This window comes from Enoplosus armatus, chromosome 4 (assembly GCF_043641665.1).
Source record: "Enoplosus armatus isolate fEnoArm2 chromosome 4, fEnoArm2.hap1, whole genome shotgun sequence".
NCBI lineage: Eukaryota > Metazoa > Chordata > Actinopteri > Centrarchiformes > Enoplosidae > Enoplosus > Enoplosus armatus.
This window is the reverse complement of record NC_092183.1, coordinates 9,762,840-9,782,011: the sequence shown is the minus strand read 5'-3', so window position 1 is coordinate 9,782,011 and position 19,172 is coordinate 9,762,840. Positions and strand designations below refer to the sequence as shown.

The window sequence follows — 19,172 nt, the reverse complement described above, 5'->3', positions numbered from 1 at the left end:
AACACTCTTCCCTGTCCCCACATACTGAGAATCAAAACACACCGACTGCAAACAAACACGGCAAGTGTGTGCTGCTGCACTGCACCGAAGATAATAAAAAAAGGCCTTCAAACCCTTTACCTGTGTCTAGCTGCTGCATTTCTCTCTCTATTCTTATGGCGCCTGTGGCTTTTTTTGTCACTCCTCAAGAGAAAATTGGATGCACACCTCTGGCGATAAAAGGTCTGCTTAGGTATGAAATAAACATGAAACGGATTTTGTTTGTGGCATATCCGCATCTATACTGTGAAGACACGCTTAGATATACTAATGAAATAAACATTAAACAGCTTGTGTGTGCAAAGATGGGTCAAGAAAGCAGCCGCAATCGCCAGGGACAGCTAAACTGACATGATAAACAATGATATTTAATGAAAGGGGGAAAGCCCTTAACTGTGTGAATTATCTTAGAAATGCATGCATACAAGCAGATGCCAACACACATAAACCCACACATACACGCACGCACAAACTGTCATGTGTCCCAGTGGCCAGTGTTGGATCGAAGAGCTAAATTATTCATGCAGAAGTAGGCTGCTCTGTGGGTGCACGTCTGTGTTTGTGTGTGTGTGTGTGTGTGTGTGTGTGTGTGTGTGTGTGTGTGTGTGTTTGTGTACATGTATGTGTGTGCTGGAATTGAAAACAAAGGCACTGCAAAAATCAAACCTGGATGTAGCCTAAAAGACCACTACCACTGATATCCACTGCACATAAGACCCACTCACACCGTCCAAAAAATCACCATCAACAGCACACACATCCACACACTTTTACCCCACACACACCCATACACAGTTATTTGCATTCAGTATTTATAGTTATTAAGCCTGGAGTAAATTTTAAAAGCCCCAACATCAAAAGTAGTATTTGTTCTCCAAATCTTCAAAACTGCTTATGTCTGCTAAATAGAATCTCTACTACAAACCAATAGTGACTGTTTCATTGATGTGGATAACCAATGAGAAACCAGGCCAACCAGGGTGAGTTTTGATTGGCTGAGAGTGTAGCTAGGTTGAAGAAAATCTGAAAATTTAGCAGATGTCTGCATGAAAGGGAAGAGGCAGAGTCACGGCTGAGACTGTAAGTTTGTTAATCCATCAGTGAAAGCCAGCGCAGGAAAATAAATTCCACAGTTTAGCAGACATCTGCCAAAAAGAAAAAAATATCCTCCAAATCCCTGAAATGAAAAGTCACACAAAAAACAACGTCTCAGTAATTAGTCACACCTAGAGAATGTGACGGGCCACAGTGCCAGTGTTTGTTTTCTCACAGTTGACAGATTATCATAATTTGACTCATAGGTGAAAGGTTTTAATGCTTCTCAATCTTATTTAATCATTTCCAGTCACAATATAGCTCATTTTCTGCTCATGTATTTTTTTGATCCAAGAATAAATGGGCAAAAAGAAATAAATGGAGAGAAATTTAGGAGGAGGGAGCACAAAAGCTTTAGACAGAGAGGAAGACAAAGCGAGTGATTCGCACAGCACAGAGAGAGAGACAGAGACAGAGACAGAGAGACAGAATCGGAGAGCAAAGTGAGAGAGAAATAGAGCAACAGAATAGAGAGCAGGGGATTTGGTGAGAGGTTCGGCAGGTTTTTTCCCCCTCGTTGGCTGAGGTCTGTAACCAGGCAGAGTTTGAGTCGTCTCCGGAGTTGGCAGCTACACCTGGATAATTATTCATTCAGTTCATAAAAACAGTGAAACCTGGAGAATCCAGCTGCTCTGAGGCCAGCGTGTCGTCCCCGCCCCGTGATCACACGCATGGCACAGAAATTAAGGCGCACACTGATTATATGAATATTCCACCTACTACGCACACACATGTTCACATGAGATGGAAAGTATCTGTGTACATTGACTCAAGTACTACACTAAAATACAATGTTGAGGAACTTGTACTTTTACTTCAATGATACTAATTTATATGTACATATCAGACGGAAATATTTTACTTTTTACTCCACGACATTTATTTCACAGCTGTAATTAGTCTGTTTGAGATTTTACATTCAAAACATATGTTTATAAAATATGATAAATTGTTATAAATTAAACTACCCAACAGTATATGAAGCAGTAATAATTGGCTCCACCTCGACCAGCTACAACGTTAAAGTATTGATTACATGTTAATGCTTCAATACAAATAATCCAATGTTTGAATACTATTACACTCTCTCTACTTTTGATATTTTAAGTACATTTTGTTGCTAATACTTCTGTACTTTTACTCAATTTTGGATGCCAGACTAACTAAAAAATGCACAACAAGGTTAACAAATTATTATTAATACAAATAGTGCTGTCTTATGTAGTGGAATTACTACTCACAAAATAAAAGTGGCATTTTTTACTTCTTAACCATCAGTAAATCAATTCACCTCACCTAAAATGTATTTTGATAAGGTCTAGAAACAACCGTCTGTTTCCTTGATTCAACTGTTAAATATTGCCTGAAAAACCCACAGAAGCAGAAAATGACAGATTCAAATTAAGCTTTGCAGAATCTCAGTTTATAGACCAACTGCAAATCAATTCAAACATAGAACACATAATGCCTTACACAAAGATAAGAGAAAAGCAATCACTGCAGATTTTACAAGAGCTGGATGAGCAAACAGTACTCGTCTGAGAAGTGGGTGTAACACCGCATTTCTGTATTAAAAGAGGTTGTTTAATTCAGTCCACATGACCAGAGGAGATCTGTGAGCTCCAAGCAGCTTGGCTCCCACCTGCTTCAATTAGAAGCATCTTTCAAACAGGAAAAATGAGAGCATGAGTCAGAGGTCAAACACCAAACACCACTTTAAATGAAAGAAAAATAACTGGCTGTTTCAAAGCTACGTTATCCTTCAGCCAAGCATAGGCTGCAGTTCAATAATTGGAGAGGTTGATTTGACACTTTATTACATTAGTGTATGTCACAGTCTGGCACACAGTGTGTGTGTGTGTGTGTGTGTGTGTGTACCTGTGTATGCCGGGCCAAACTACAGAGCTATAACTACCTGTGCTATTACTTAATTTATTTACACAACGTCAAGCATCATGATGCCAAGCAGGAAGTTGAGGCCGGGTGGACCCCATGCAGAGGATATGATGTCATGGTTTGGACGCTGGCACAAAGCAGCGCATGAGTTCATGGCTGTTGCTGTCCATCAAACTCAGTTTCCCAGCTGACAAGCAGCTAGACGACATTTAAAAAGCACGGACAGAGCGAGCATTGTTTTAGTCATAAATAGCGAACATGTTGGATTTGGAAAATATGAGCTACTTTTTCATTGCTGTAGTTCATTTATAACCACTTCAAGATTTAGTATGTGAGTATAGTCAATGAAAAATAGGTCCGACCGAGGGAAATGCATACAGATCCCCAAAGAAACACATGCATGTGAGCACTGTCCATGAAAAAGGGGGGAAAGTAGCTTTTCAGTAAAACTAACAGTGGAAACTCTCAACTCTTAGCAAAGATGAGCAGAAACAAGTTTAAATCGTCTAAACAATGCAGGTAGAAGTTCAGACAGTCACTTTGAAGTAATATTCAAAGTCCTGAGCAAGAAGTCAAAGTCACAGGGTGTTGTTGAGGTGGCATTGTGGCCCTGACAGATTTTGCTCAGCTGTCTGCATGTGTTGGAGACTGTGTGAGACAGGATGAGGCTGGGGCGAAAAGGTGAGACGAATGGCAGCGGTGTCACTAGGTGAATACAAGTGTGCACTGATGCATACACACTCTGTGTTTTTTTTTTCCATATCGGAGCATCCCAGACAGTTCAGTCAGACAGGAGAAAGCTGTGTCGAGACAATCCCTCTGCGGCAAGCGCCCCCCTCCAGACGCACACTCAGAAAAACACACACACATATAAATACACAGAGGCCTGCGCAGACAGAGTAATATGAATATTTGAAGAAGGACTGAGGCAAAAACTGGAAAGGCCATGGGTCTGGTATCACAAATACATTGTCTGCATCAGTCATGGACCAGTGAGCTGATCCATGTGTGTGTGTGTGTGTGTGTGTGTGTGTGTGTGTGTGTGTGTGTGTGGTTAACTTCTCTCTTTATCTGTCTTGTGCCCATCTACTGTCTATCACATATTTTCCCTCTCCTTCCCCCTCTCTCTCTCTCTCTCTCTCTCTTTCTCCCTTTCAGTCGCTAATCCTGCATGTGTTGGTGTTGATAACAAACTCAGTGGCGAGGAAAGGCTCGAGGAGATAGAGAGCGTTGGTTTCTCTTCGCCGCACTAAGCCAAATGACCATATAGGCACGCACACACACAAGCAACGAGCTAATGTGACAGCACTGGATGACAGTCACAGCACAGTGACACTAGTTGGGCCAATAATGAGACATGATATCCCCCCCCTCCAGAGGTCAGAAACCTCTCTATCTCTGTCTGTCTCCGGGTTAAAAGTCTTAGAGCCAAATGAATTATTCTTCAATTACTCTTGCAAGAGACACACATCATCCTTAGGCTCTTCTCTGCTCATTATATTCATAAATCCCCCAATCTCCTCCATACAGCAGTGAAGAAAATTATTATTACAATTTCGACTCATTCTGCGACCCCCACAACCCCATTACCTTTCTTCCTCCAAATCCCCTCTGCTCCTTCGTTCCCCCTTTATCCTCTCTACCACCCCTGAGACACAATACACATGTACAAGTACACAATCACACACACACATTTGTACACAGGAAAAAAGGTACACATAGACATGAACACACAAACACACTTACTTCTCTGGTTGGTGTTGGGGGTTATCAGTTTGACACAGGGCACTGTGATTATGTATTTTCTGTGCTCCAGTCAGAGGGAGGAGATAAGGGGCCAGCAGACTACAGCAAAGCCAGACACCACTCATCCTACATGGGGAGGAAGTGGTGGAGTGGAGGGTGTGAAGGTGACAGTGGGTGAAGACCTGTATCTTAACCTTTTGTGTTTCGCCACTTTAGAGCCTCTTTTCCAACCTGTGCTCTGGGCAATTTGGGAAAAAAAATGAGAAAAGAAATAAATAGTATTACTTTATTCTTTCTTCGCCCCCCCGCCCCTTTTTTTAAAAGGTTGTGAGCCAAATTTGAACTCAGGATGTTGCGAGTACATACTGCTCCGCTAAGCCATCAGGATGGATAGAACATATGATTCTGGTTATGAAATTAAATAGCTTCCCTGTCATAAACCAGACTGTTTTATTTGCTCATAAACACACGGAGAGAATGAGGTATTGCACACGGTCCAATTCTGTCAAATTTAGAGAGCATTTATCAAAAGGTCCTAACTTTTTCTGGAGAAGAACAACAAAGCCACTGGAGCGGCACGGCTGAATTAATCTACAAGGCTCAAAATTAAGACCAGAAACATCCAAGTTCTGCACATCAGAGAGACAACACATAGCTATTACAGTCTCCAAATATACTTCTTTTCATCTCTGACACATTCTTCAACAGTCTCTCCATTTGTTATGTCTTTGGCCTCCTCTGTCTTTTTCCCGAGGGTGGGAACTTTCACACACACACAAAAGACATTTTGAGGCCCACAGTGTCTTAGGGCAATGATAGGCTGATGTATGAGGAGGGGCATTGTGGGTAGGCATGACAAGCAAAGGGAAGCCATCAGTGGAACATCTAAGGCTCAGGGAATGAAGGCTCTCTGGCACCCAGAGCTGCTCTCAAACACTGGCTCTCTGATAGAGCCGACCTTGGACTTAATCACTACCAGAAGAAAAGAGCACCGCTTGACAGGAAGATGGAGAGACGGTGGGAGGGAGAGAGAGAGAGAGAGAGAGAGAGAGAGAGAGAGAGAGAGAGAGAGAGAGAGAGAGAGAGACAGAGAGAGAGAGACACACACAAAAACCGCATGAGTAAAAAGGAGAGAAAAAGAGATGCATACAGAGGGTGACAATGACCAAATGCAGAAAGAGATTAGACAGAGAAAGAGACATGAACAGGTAACAGTGTTCAAAAGAATGGATAATGACTCTGTGTTGCGCTTTTTTTTTTTTTCAAAGCCAGCCAACAGCAGTGACTGAGGCTGCCGGAGAGTACAAAAAATATGTTATGTTATCCACCTCTGAAATACACACAAATCCATTTCCTCAAAGACACACACACACACACACACACACACACACACACACACACACACACACACACACACACATACACATCTGAAGAGCGGGGGTTACATTCAAGCTGGCTGAGTGAAGCCTTCAACCCTTTTAATAACGCCCAGTGCCCACACACACTAAATCTCTTGCACTTCCACCTCTGTGGCTTGTCACAGGCTTAACTAAAGGGTGAACCTCTGAAACTGAGTTAGAGGGATGATTAATCTCACACAGGTCCACAAAAAACGCATATAAAGTGCTCAAATTAGAGCACCAAATCACTGAAAGCTCTGGGACACCCACAAAGCCTCCACCCCAAGATGTTTTGTATCCATTACGCAGCCTTGGGATGTGACAAGCCTCATCAATAAAACTATTATTAATGTCAAGAGCTTAGAGCTAACTTTGAGATTCAATCTCAAAACCAACCATAAATTTAAAAAATTGCTGTACATCCCTGGCACGGCAACACAAAAGACCACATCAGACACACGTTTGCTCTTAAACTCATCACAGTTTTTGTTCTGACATTTGAAGCCGTATGTAATGTTTGTTTTCCAACCAGTAAGGAAAGTGTTAGAGAGCTTGTTTTCGATTAGCAGGCTTTACTCTCTCAGCCAGCAGAAATCTTGATCACTAACAAGATGATGATTTATCAATCGGTGCCTGGCTACAAATATTGAGTTGTGTTGCACATCACAGAGGAACCGCACAGCTCCCACAGGACTGAAACACTGAAAAACCATTAAAGGAGCATAAATGCCACAGCTTTACAGTTACTCTACAGACCATCTGCATCGAACTCCACACCATGGGTGGCCTATTTCAACCTTCAGCTCACTTGATTAAGAAAATACGATTTCAATTGATTTCCTCGTACCCTAATTTGTGAGAAGTCGGTATTAAAAAAAATATCAATCTGAAATGAGTGTGTCATATGAGAGAAGTTAATAAAAGTAATGGATTTTCTTCCCCTTTTTTTCCTGGTGATAGCTGGATAGCAAGTAAGGAGGTTGGGAGGATTATCAGACAGAGAGAGAGAGAGAGAGAGAGAGAGAGAGAGCAATCGAGGAAGAAAAGAAGTGAGTGTGTGATAATCGAACAAGAGAGGAGCGCTGCAGTCCTGGAATCGCATGCAGGTCCACGGAGTCATCAGAAATGCAACGATTCTAAACGCGAGAATATGATTTTCAATCGACACTGGATGGGACCAAGTGGGAATGAATGAGAGGAGGAATCAACTGCTAAACGAGATAATTACTGTCTGAGATTATAGAGGGACAGAGAGAGGAAGAGGAAGAGGTAGAGAGAGAATGAGATGACTCACAGAAATGATGACTAAAATGACAGAAACAAAGGGGAGATATGATTTGACTCTAAATGTACAGACAGAATGAATACAGTCAAAATGTTATCAGTGAAACATTTCTGTCTCATCTTGATTCATAAATTATGATCAATACCTATGCTGCACTATCAAACAAAGACATTTTAAGTGGTTGATTGGATCTGATTTAGAGTTATCACCTCTTCAGTGCACTTTAGCAGCTGATGTGAACAATGCAAAAAAATAATCTTAATGCAAATCTGACTATCATTACATTTTGGATTTCTAAAGATGCTCCCTCAGTGAAAGATAATATGAAAGGTATAATGAAATACAGCCTGAGTGATTCAGAATTCTAGCTTAGAAAATCCAATAATGATATATTGGCCTATATTATTTTCATAACCAAATGACATAAATATCCTTTAAAGAGTAACTGAACACCCCCCGATAATCTTGTTTTTGCTGACCTCCAGGAGTTGAACTTCTAACCTTGCTGCAGTGATGTAGAAGTGTACTACAGGGTGTGTCATTACATTGTGACATCACTGTTGGGTGTGGTTAAAGGCGGTAATTAACACCCATCAGTTTCTCTCTAAATGTGAAAGACCGATGTATGACCGACCATATTTACTTGAAAACACTTGAAAAATAAACTTCAGTGTTCTCTAGTAGATGTAATGGTGACTCTACAATTTCTTTAGCATCCTATAGCTCTATCTGGAGGTATCAAAAATATGGGGGGGGGGGGGGGGGGGGGGGGGGTACTTAACCTCAATGCTCAAACATGTAATTTAATTAACAACTCTAAGACAGTGTCAACAAAAACATAACATTACAAGCATCATAAAAGTAGAGTTTATGGCAGAACAGTTGTCACTGGATTGCATTAGATTGCACAGATGTTATATAATAAAAAAATGGACACTGAGTGTAATACCTTTGGGGGGCAAAAAACACAATGATATCAAGGGACTGCTCAAGTTATGACAACCAGTCATTGCCACAGTGGACTCTTCCTGACTGGACTTCCCTCTGGGGTTATACAATTCATAATTGGTATGTGAGTGTGTGTGTGTGTGTTTAGTGTTGTCACGGCTGTGTTTTTGTGTGTATGCATGCGTGTTATTGTTGTCGTGTCAAGTTGGTGGTTCTGTAGGCGTCTCTGGTATCAACTTTGTTAAAGCCCATAACCTCAGTAAAAAGTTATTTTTTCAGTTGAGACAAAACTGCGACTTTAAAAAAAATATAAATATTATCAGAATTATGAACCTGCTCATCTGAACTCCTAAAACTTCACATCGGTTAATACTATAATAAATAATAATGAGGTGTGCTAGACTGTGCATGTGGGAGAATGTGTATGCGTCCACCTCCAGGTATGCTAATGCTGTTATGACTGGCTGGCTTCATTACTGTCTGTCTACAACACACTGGCCAAGGTCAGTGGAGGCTGCAGAGATGATAGGGGGCCAAAACCATGAGCACAAATTAATCTGCTGTTTAATCTAATAATGCAGCGTGGCATCGGGTGTCTCAGTCCTATTAACACAACTGTAATTGCATTTGAGGAGGAATGGGCGCACGCAGCCCACAAGGGTACGTTCACACTTGCGTGTACAACCCAAGTACATCAAACACAAATCGAATTGTATTACACAAGCACACATGGGTGCGGACATACCATACACACTCATACACATTCTAGATGGGCGTTATGTTGGGAACAGGAAACAAATGAGAAGTAAAACAAGGTGCAGTATTTCCTAGTGAATTCAATTCACCGTGTGAGTGCATGTGTGTCCATGTTTATATGGCATGGCATATCTTAAACCACAGAGCCCCTCTCATTAGCATGGTAATATCCAAACAGCAGGGTGTAGTCAGAACAGCAGCATATTATTTGGATTCATCTCATTAGGCTTTCATGAGATTTAAAAGTTAACACGAAATAAGTTCAAAACTAAGTCTGAGATAAAATACACAGCGAGGTCCTGAGTTTACTCTGCAAAAGTTAATTTCCCCCCCTGGAGACAAGGCATGGCCTGCAGCAACATAGAGAGCTGGACCTACAGTAACAAGATTAGACAAAAAATTTGGTCACGCTAAAACTGTTCTGTTGACATTTACTGATATAAGTAATTACTTCAAAAAATAAACTGTTGACTGAAATTAACCTTCCTTTAACTGTGCTGCAGGAACTACGGTATCTTCACTTTTACCAGGAATAAACACACAACTTGAATTCTTACAATTGTTCCACAAGGAACACTATGATATGTGTGCGATACTCACCGCAGTAAGATGGATGACTCCCTGAGAGGTCACTGGGCATCCCATGAAGCCCACAAACTGCAGCTCAGGACAATGCTCTGCAACTGCTCGCACAGACCGATCAGTGACCTGCAGAATGAAACAGACAAGAGAGTTTAAATTAGTGTCCCAGGTAAGACACCTCTTTATCTTAGTAGTTACACAGTTAATAGTTAAACATGAAGTGGTTCAAGTTTTCTCTTCATAATACCAATTTTATTTCATTCATTCACTCTATACAGGTTGGATACACATTCACATTCACACATGGTGAAAAGACTTTTTCTTCTTTATTGGACAGTTTGCAGAGGGGAGAGCTGAACTTGACAGTAATTTTAGCAAATTATTCTATTAAGAGTATTTTTCAAAGCCAGTGTGTGCAGACAGGTGCTGTCAGATTCAAGCCTAAATGTCTACTCCATCTGTACGGCGGGTCGGGTGTGTTTTCGTTTGATCAACAGCAGTGAAAAGGAGCGAGAGAAGGAGGATCACATAAGGAGTGGAGCAGGAGGAGGATAACGGACAAGCTAAACAGCTTAAAGAGCATGTCTGCCAAGCAGCGTGGGCGTCGACTTATGATGGATGGGCTGTTCCCCATCATCTGCTAACAGCTCATAATGGATCAGAGATCAATAGGGAAGCAGAACACTTCCACCAGCTTCCACTGTAGTCATCAATACAGGTATTGATAGCTACTTCACCTCCCTCATCACACTCAACACTGCAACAATATGTGGGAGATTGTTTGTCCTCTCTGTAGGCTTCCTCAGTGCTTCCTAAAACTCTTCATCAATCACAAAGACAAAATAAGATGAGAGGAGAGAGAGAGAATAGAGAGAATTGACTCTAAGCTGTGATTAACTGGGAAAACAAAGAAAAACAAACATCAAAGAACATTAGAGAACAAAAAATCGCCTTTTATAGTCATCCCTGTCAAAAACGTCAATGTTTCCTTTTGAAATTCCCAAAAAGCAAGCCAGGCAAAAAAAGGACATTTGAATGGATGCAAAAAGCACATCAACTAGTGATGGACGCATACAAACACAAACTTTTCAAACTTAAACATATTTATATAAGTCTGTCAAAGTGCACTTCGACTGAAATCTAAATCTGACATGTTTTGAAAACTAAACGAAAAATATGCCTGAACTTTAATGTCCAATATGAAATACTGAAGGAAGCAAGATTTGGAAGAAACACTCAAGAGGACTTGAGCTTGAGAAGGCGAAGAACTACTTTACATCAACACTGTCAGTCAATACCGGATTTTTAAACACAGGTTGCAATATTTACGTACCATTAAGGTAACATTAAAATTATTGAGAAACAGCTTTGGCATAATCTGTTGTTTTCTCAGACACATTTACTGTAGAAAAGAAATTAGAAGTGCATCAAATTGCTATACAGTTTGAAAGGAAACTGAATATAACTTCTAGAAATGTCATCAACAACTCCTCAGATTCATAACAAGCCAAAGGAACTGCAAGGAAAAGCTTTGCTATTTCTTTATTCATTCATCAAGGAGGCGATCATAACAATACACATCCCTAAAATTGTAATGGCTGCTAAACTATTGTGTGTGCCTGAAAGTACAGTTTTGAACCTTTGATCTTATTCTTTTAATCATGTACATTTAGGGTTGTACGTGTAAATTATGTGTTAAAAGCTGGCAGGCTTCATTTGTTGAAAGTCCAAACATTCATTTTGCGTGGTGAGAGAAGGTGGAAGCTTGTAAGCTGGGAACTGACTACACAAACTTAAAAACAGTTTACAGACTCAAAGAATGTATCCTGCCACCAGAGACTTAAATATACAAGCTTTCAACATATAGAATACAGGTATAAACTCAAATGTACAAGTTTACAACAGGAGAATACAGGAACAACACTGTTCTGTATTTTCAAGCACACATGACAGACTGATATTCCATATAGTTTTTGGTTACAGGTGATGAGTGCACCTCTGTTACGTTGCGTTATGCTTTAGTCTGGCAACTTTTTGAGCCACATATTTGGGTTGAATCACACTGATTAAACTACTATTTGTACCCTTCATTCACTTGATGTTGTCCTACACACACACCCAGTGACAGAGGTGTGATTCTCCCTCTCTCTTTTTCTCCCTGTCTCACTGAGTTACAACGTTACTGAGTCAAGGCAGAGGAAGATGGAAAACACAGAGAGACAGCGAGGGGAAAGAGAAGTCACAAAAAGAAAGAACAAGGTGTCCATTTATCTTTCACCAAGTCACATACAGTATGGCTTATCTGGGTAAAACACGGCCTATAACTCTAGTGAAGCTCAAAGGCAGGTTTCTAACCTTATCAGAAAGGAGCCAAAGTGCTTGTAAAGTCCAAAATGGTTCATAAAGGAATGTGACTGCAAAGGATTTCCCGTCACAGGTGAGGCAGTGGAAATACATTTTGAGGTATAATTTAGCAATGAACAAGGTGTTTTAGGTTAGTACTATCATTCTGCATCTGACCGAAGACTAAACATGAATTGAAAGAAAAAAGGAGAGCATTGATTCTTTGTACCATGTTTTAGCCATGCCCAGCTTTATGACTGGTAATGTCTGTTGGTCGGTCTTCCACTTTGGTCCAGACTGAAATACCTCAACAACTATTGGATGGATTGCCATGAAATGTTGTACAGGCATTCATGATCCCCAGAGGATGAATCTTACTGATTTTGGTAATCCTGATCCTTTTTCTCCAACGCCACCAGCGGCTCAAAATGTTCACTTATTCAGTGAAATATCTCAGTATCTAGTGGATGGATAAAATGTCATGCAGACATTCATGGATCCCAGACGATGAATCCTAATCACTTTTGTGATCGTCTGACTTTTTCTTTTTTGGAAATGTTTCGACAACTATTTGAGTGATCGCTATGAAATTTGATACACACGTTTATGTTACCCTCAGGATGAATTGAGAATTTAATTGAAGTAAGTACAGCCTCACAGAGCTGCGAGTGTCGCTGTAGACTCATAATCTTGATATATTAACTTCTGGACATATATCGTCTTGTAGTGATGTGAAGTTCACAAATGCACAGAAGTTTTTTCAACACAGTATAAGTTATTGTTCAGTTCTTTTTGACAACATTTTTTTTTTTAAATATGAAGAGCTCTATTCCAAAATCCCTTTAAGAAAGGACAAAAGAAAAACATGACAGAACAGGCTTTAACATACGAGGCGCATTACATTTGCACTAATCAAATGATAAACCTTTTATCTCAAAAATGATGAATGAAGTTCATCCTGTGACATAAAAGGTTTATCTACCTGCCCTAATTGATAATAGCCTTCAACATTAGCGCTTGTTTATTATAATCAGAATTAAATATCAAAACACTAGTGCTGAGGTGGGCAGTCAACTGAAATGGGGCATTGTTGAGGAAATAGCAGGTTGTGAGGGAGTTGTATAGTAGTACTGTGTTGTTTTGCACAGCATCTTCCTCCTTCCAGCATCTGTATTTTAAGCCTTTTTACAAAAAAGAATAAAACTTATCGCCCCAAAACAGAACTGTTCATCCTGGTCACAGTTGTGTGTACAAATTGTAGCAGCACTGTACTTGCTAGCTTTGTACAGAACAGTTTTTCAGGGCAATCAATAACTGGATGCACCTTAAAATTCTACACCTCAGGTTTGGACCCACCACAGCACCCATCAACACTCGCTGCAGTCAGAAAAGATTAACTGAAAGTGAGTCAGTGCTCGCACTCCGAGACACTGATGCATATGGAACCTGATCTGCAGGGCCAGGTGGAGATAGGGGGTGAGTAGAGCGGAGTTGTCTTCTTGAGTATGAAACTTAGGGGGGAGGGGGGTCTCCAGAAGGACCAGCCTGAGCTGAGCAGCTGGCAGGTGAAGTGAGCTGGCCGGAGCTCCCCAAACATGGCCTCTGCCAAAAAACCATCAAGGAAAACATTTTCAGGTTGACTACCAGCAGAATCAAAAAGCTATACACCACCGCGATCCTTAAATGAGAACCGTCTGCGAGAGAACCAAACGAATCACAGCAGAGGCCACCTCCAGACTGTGTTTCATACCAGTGTTTGTGCTGCAAGAGTGTGTGGGTGCAGTTGTGTGTGTGTGTGTGTGTGTGTGTGTGTGTGTGTGTGTATGCACTTGTGTGTGAAAGCAGAAGAGACAAAAAGAAAGAGAGCAGGTTACACATCTACAGTAACTCTCAGCAGGTGAGAGCGGAGACAGAGGGGAAAAAAATAAAATCCCACCAGAGCAGAACAGGCCAGGAGGGCATGTAGCGTATCAGATTAAGCCTGTGTATGTGTGTGTGTGTGTGTGTGTGTGTGTGTGTGTGAGTAAGACCATATGGGTTTGTAACTAAGATTTGTCTCCAACCCACAAACACAAAAACCCGTCCCAAATTTCTCCTTGCTTTCCCCCTCCTCCCCTTCAAGCTTTCATGGACTGTGATTCAAAAACACGAAAAGAGCCATGGCAGGGCTTTGGAGAAGAAGTGGCTAGCCAAGAGAGGCCTTAAAGCCTTTTAGAGGGGATCTGGTTTAATGGTCTCTGGGTGAAGGAGGTAAGGAAAGCAGGGAAAAAAAAAAGTGGTCTGGAATGGTGGAAATGCTGTAGTCATAAAGATAGCCTTTGTGTGTGTGTTTTAAAGAGCTGGAAGGTAATTGTTGAGAGTGCTGTGGTAGCAGAAAGGAGTAATGCTGTATGTGAGTGTGTGGTTTTTGTCTGGCGGTCTGTTCTTAGAAAACGCTGGGGCAGCACCCAGGGGCCACTTCTCATCCAATACGGGCATTTAAGCTTGTCAATATCGTCTATCATATGACTCGTTTGACTCCATCAAACGCACAGGCAACAGAGATGTAAAAAGAGAAAGGCCAGAGCAGATTGCTCCATTGTTTTCTCCTTCCTCCCACTAAAGTTTTACACACCTCCCTCATTTAAAACTGGACGATTCCCACCAACACAAACAACACAACAACATCATTTATTGTGTTCTTTATTTAATTTCTTCTTTTGTGAGTACTTCACACACACACACACACACACACACACACACACACACACACACACACACACACACACACACACACACACACACACACACACACACACACACACACACAGAGAGAGGTGAAGCCGCTTTCATCAGTGAGAGCGATGGCAGGGAGTGTGTGGAGGGCAGGCACACTGTAATTTGTCCATGTTCGAAACTCTGATAATGATACACAATCACATACACCCACACAAAAACTGATTCATAAAAAATACACTTTCTTGCCCAAAGAAAGTAAAACACAGCAGAACTTTTTTATTTCATTGCAATTGGAGCTAGTCGATCCTAGTTAAGACCTCCCATCCAGCTGTGCCTGATGGGTGACTGGCCAGAGTGCACTCAGCCTGTAAGAGTTACATTTTACTGGTTGCCAGCAACCGTAGTAACAGGAGTAGGTAGCATGATTAAGTTGCTCATCCAAGTTAGTTTTTGCTCGGCGACAATGAAATACAATCCAGGAGGTCCAGTTTGAGTAATATATCCATGAATTTGAAAGCTTATCAGACAAAAACACTGCACAGGGGTTTACAATCACAATGGCAATTGTTTCATCTTTTGTTTCCACGATCACGAGGTAAACGGTAGAAATACAGTGTTCGCTTTACAAAGGAATCTACAAGGCATGTGTGCTTGCACCTATTTGATTGGTGAAGTGTAAATCCCTGTGCAGCGCCTTGCCAGATGGCAGAAGCTGAGCCAGGTTTAACTTTTTTGCTGGACAACCCTGTGTTTTTTTTTTGTCCCAGAGCCTTCTTTGAGGCAACACAGCTGTCCCATTCAAATGAATGAGGGGGGCTGCGTTTTTTCACACAGTACTGATGTCTGTCTGAACACTGCCTTACACTCAGGTTCAGGTGCTAAGACAAGTCAACAGACATGATTCATGTGTGTAAATGTGTCTGATACCAGAGGGGTTGCTTATTAGGGGCTATTTGTAAGACTAGTGGAACTAACAGTGATGGTGGTCGGACAACTGAGCCGGCCATGGCCCCCAACAATCAAGCTAGTTGGGCCAACCAATATAGTTTAGCCTAAGTACATACCATGTAGATATAATTGGGCGATTGATGAAGCCGCTGAGTATGTCTTTCTTTTTGCCTGAATCAAAGGTGTAACTTTCAGATCTGTTGTACTGAAGAAACTTTAGAAAAAACAGGAAAAGAAACTTCCCGTCTCCACAACAACCAAGTCCCAAAAAGTCTGGTTTGGACCACTTTGAAACTAAAGTACAACGCACTACTATTTCAAAGAGACAAAGATGCTTAAAGTCGACAAAAAGACTCAATCAAAGGCCACTGAATATCATGATGTCATCATGAAAGCTCTCTGTTACTGAAGTACTCTGTGCAATTTTACAGATTTCCAATATTACCCATAAACAAGGACGCCAACTGCAGGCCTGCGAGGTGCAAATTGAAGTGGGACGATTTTCATCAAAGTTCTTTTCTTTCCAAGGTAATCATTTTCTCCATAAATACTCTCTTAGGGGTGATACTGCAGTGGATTCATCACAGCCTTGCAATACACATACAAACACACACAAACAAAGGTGCACACTCATAAACTCATGCACACACACACACCCCAAACTTTGTCTCTTTTTAAAGAGCTCAGATGGGCTGTATTGACGCGAAGGACTGGTGATCTGGCAAAAAATCTAAATGAATACTTATCATCCTCTGTAATATCCAATGCCTGGAGACAAAAGCAACACGGAAAGTCATAAAGTTTTACTACAGCGAGGGAGAGTCTCTTTACTGTGCTGTCTTTGTGCTGATGAGCAGGCACTGTGCGCTAAGTGCAGGGCGGTTTGCTCGGAGCTGTGCATGCGTATTGATCAGAAAAGCATCACAGAGACGAGCAACTAAAGCTGTAGCAAAGATGATTCACGTTGAAATCTGCAGAGAAAAACTAAGATATGTGATGTACGCCTGCTTTCTCACATACAGACTGGAAAACATTCACACAGACATACAGAAAGACACATGCAGCACTCGCGCAGGCCAAGTACAAAATTGAGTCTAGACAGATGTGAGGGTCCTGGTCTCCAGCTATCCAGTGTGATGTTTTCTTTGGCTAAAGAGAGGGACTAGTCATATTTATGGGACGCGATGAGACAGGAACACAGGATGGATCACAGTGAGAGACAAAGGAGAGGAAGAAGGAGAGGAGGAAGAGGAAAAGGAGGGGGAGAGGGGGAATGAGAGATTTGCAATCTTTTCATGTTAACATAATGTAACTTCTAGTCTTCAGTGTATTGCTTTGGCAAGCTTGGCTGCTTCTTTCATGCCTGTAAATCCTGTCTGAATATGGATGTGACAGACAGGCAGTGAGAAAGATGGAGAGGTGGTATGACAGGCCAAACAAGCCGAGGGTGTGTGTGTGTGTGTGTGTGTGTGTGTGTGTGTGTGTGTGTGTGTGTGCAAGGGAGTACATGAATATGAGAGCAATCTGATCTTATTAGAGGCCTGACGGGATGAGGAGCTGTGATGAGAGCTCTGAATCACCACCATCTAATCAATCAGTCTAATTAACCAAGCTTTATGAACACTGGGCTGAGCTGAGAAAGAATCCGCCGACACACAGATTAATAATGATTACTGAATACACTGTAACACATTCTATTAACAATCCATCTTCATGCCTATCCAGCAGCTTTGCATAAGAAGTCGCTTCATTGCCAGTTGCAGGAAATCCTCTGAAACGTATTAGGAGGTTCTTCTGTCTCCATCAAGTCTTCAAAGTAAATGAAATACCATTCTCAAGAATTCATTTTTATTTAATGAAGCGTAGAGTTCTGAAAGTGACTCAGTGCGTTGGTATCATAATATAATTGTGCTACATTCATGTCTAAAGGTTTTTTTTTAGCAATATAATATAATATACAGACATGGCAGACGTGATAAAACCCCTCAGAGGAAGACGGTTTAAGTGTTAAACTTTAGAAAACAGTCAAGAGGCCATTTTTGCTCACGCTCACACTCGAGGTTAAGACAGGACGGGCTGCTCTTTGACGCCCACCCATGTCCTCGCAGAACAGTCCTAGTGTGGAAGTCAAAACAGGTCACAATAGAAAGAAGGGCAGTAGCTGCGTGTTTGTGTGTGTGTGTGTGTGTGTGTGTGTGTGTGTGTGTGTGTGTGTGTGTGTGTGTGTGTGTGCGCTGTCAAGTCCTCACACCAAGCAGACCTTTAACCACCAGCGGGGGTCTGTATGTGTGTGTGTGGTGTTACCCATGACCTGCTGCTGGGCAACACAGAGCAGCAACTGTCAACGATGGCATAACCACTCGCTTCCCACTTGACTACCCATGATGCCACGCTGTGGGCAGTTGGCACTTTGTTTGCGTAAATGAAAAGTGTCTGCGTCTCTCCATTTCTCTCGGTTTAAGTGGAAGCAGCAAACACATCTGCCACTCTCTCCGTTTCTCTCTCACCATCTTTTTCTCTTTCTTAACCTTTGTCCTGCTCATTATTTTAAGCTGGAAATTGTGGGAGGAAGTGTAGCGCGGTCAGAAGGCCAGTGTGTAAAACAAAGCAAGCGAAAGGCCATGCTCTCACACTACTTACACTGAGAGACAGCTAACTGAGAGCAAACCAGAGGCAAAACAAATAAGTAGTATCTAATGACATCGACGACTCAAGTGGTGTCTTTGTAAAAACAGTTGTTTTCTCAAGCAAGTAAGTGTCGTAATTTTAGTAGGGCTGCAACCAATCAGCCTAATCATTTTCATTATCAATTAATCTGCAGATTATTTTCGTGATTAGCTCAGATCTCGTGTTAACTGTCACGTAAATCAAGAGAAGCATTAAAATTCTCGAGATTTGAGAAGCGGTAACCAACAAACAAACAAAACCAGCAGAAGGCTTAAACCTGAATCGATTACATAAATTGTTGAATATTTTCTTAACACAGTTGATTAATAATGAAGATGACATTTTAATTTAATTTATTTGATTGTGGATAAATGAATGACTGAATTAAAATAAATAAATGTACATTTAAATAAATACATGTATTCATACATGTATTTATTAATTAATTTGTGAATAGATAAATACATTTAAATACATAAATGTATTGAGCAATTTTGCATTTCTCCTTGTCGGATCAATATCACCATCTGGGAACACTGGTGGCACTTTCGGATTTGGTTTAAATTACTGCACAAATTAGTCAATTAATTGATTAATCAATGGATTAGGCAATTTTGATATTCATCTGAATGTTCATGTCAATTATCAAGCATAGCACCAAATATTTGGGTTCGTATTTGCTGCTTTTCTCTGTTTTTATATGATTGTAAATGTAAAATAGTTTTTAGACTGTTGATTGGACAAAACAA

General features: G+C 41.1%; 1 protein-coding gene across 1 annotated transcript in view; it reads right to left on the bottom strand.

The window, feature by feature from the left end:
- The window catches only part of fbxl17 (F-box and leucine-rich repeat protein 17), a 201,401-nt gene that overhangs the window by 125,353 nt on the left and 56,876 nt on the right, over positions 1 to 19,172 (bottom strand). The window contains exon 6 of the mRNA XM_070904926.1: positions 9,766 to 9,873. Within this exon, the coding sequence (XP_070761027.1) occupies positions 9,766 to 9,873 (108 nt within the window). The remainder of the gene's footprint in view (positions 1 to 9,765; positions 9,874 to 19,172) is intronic.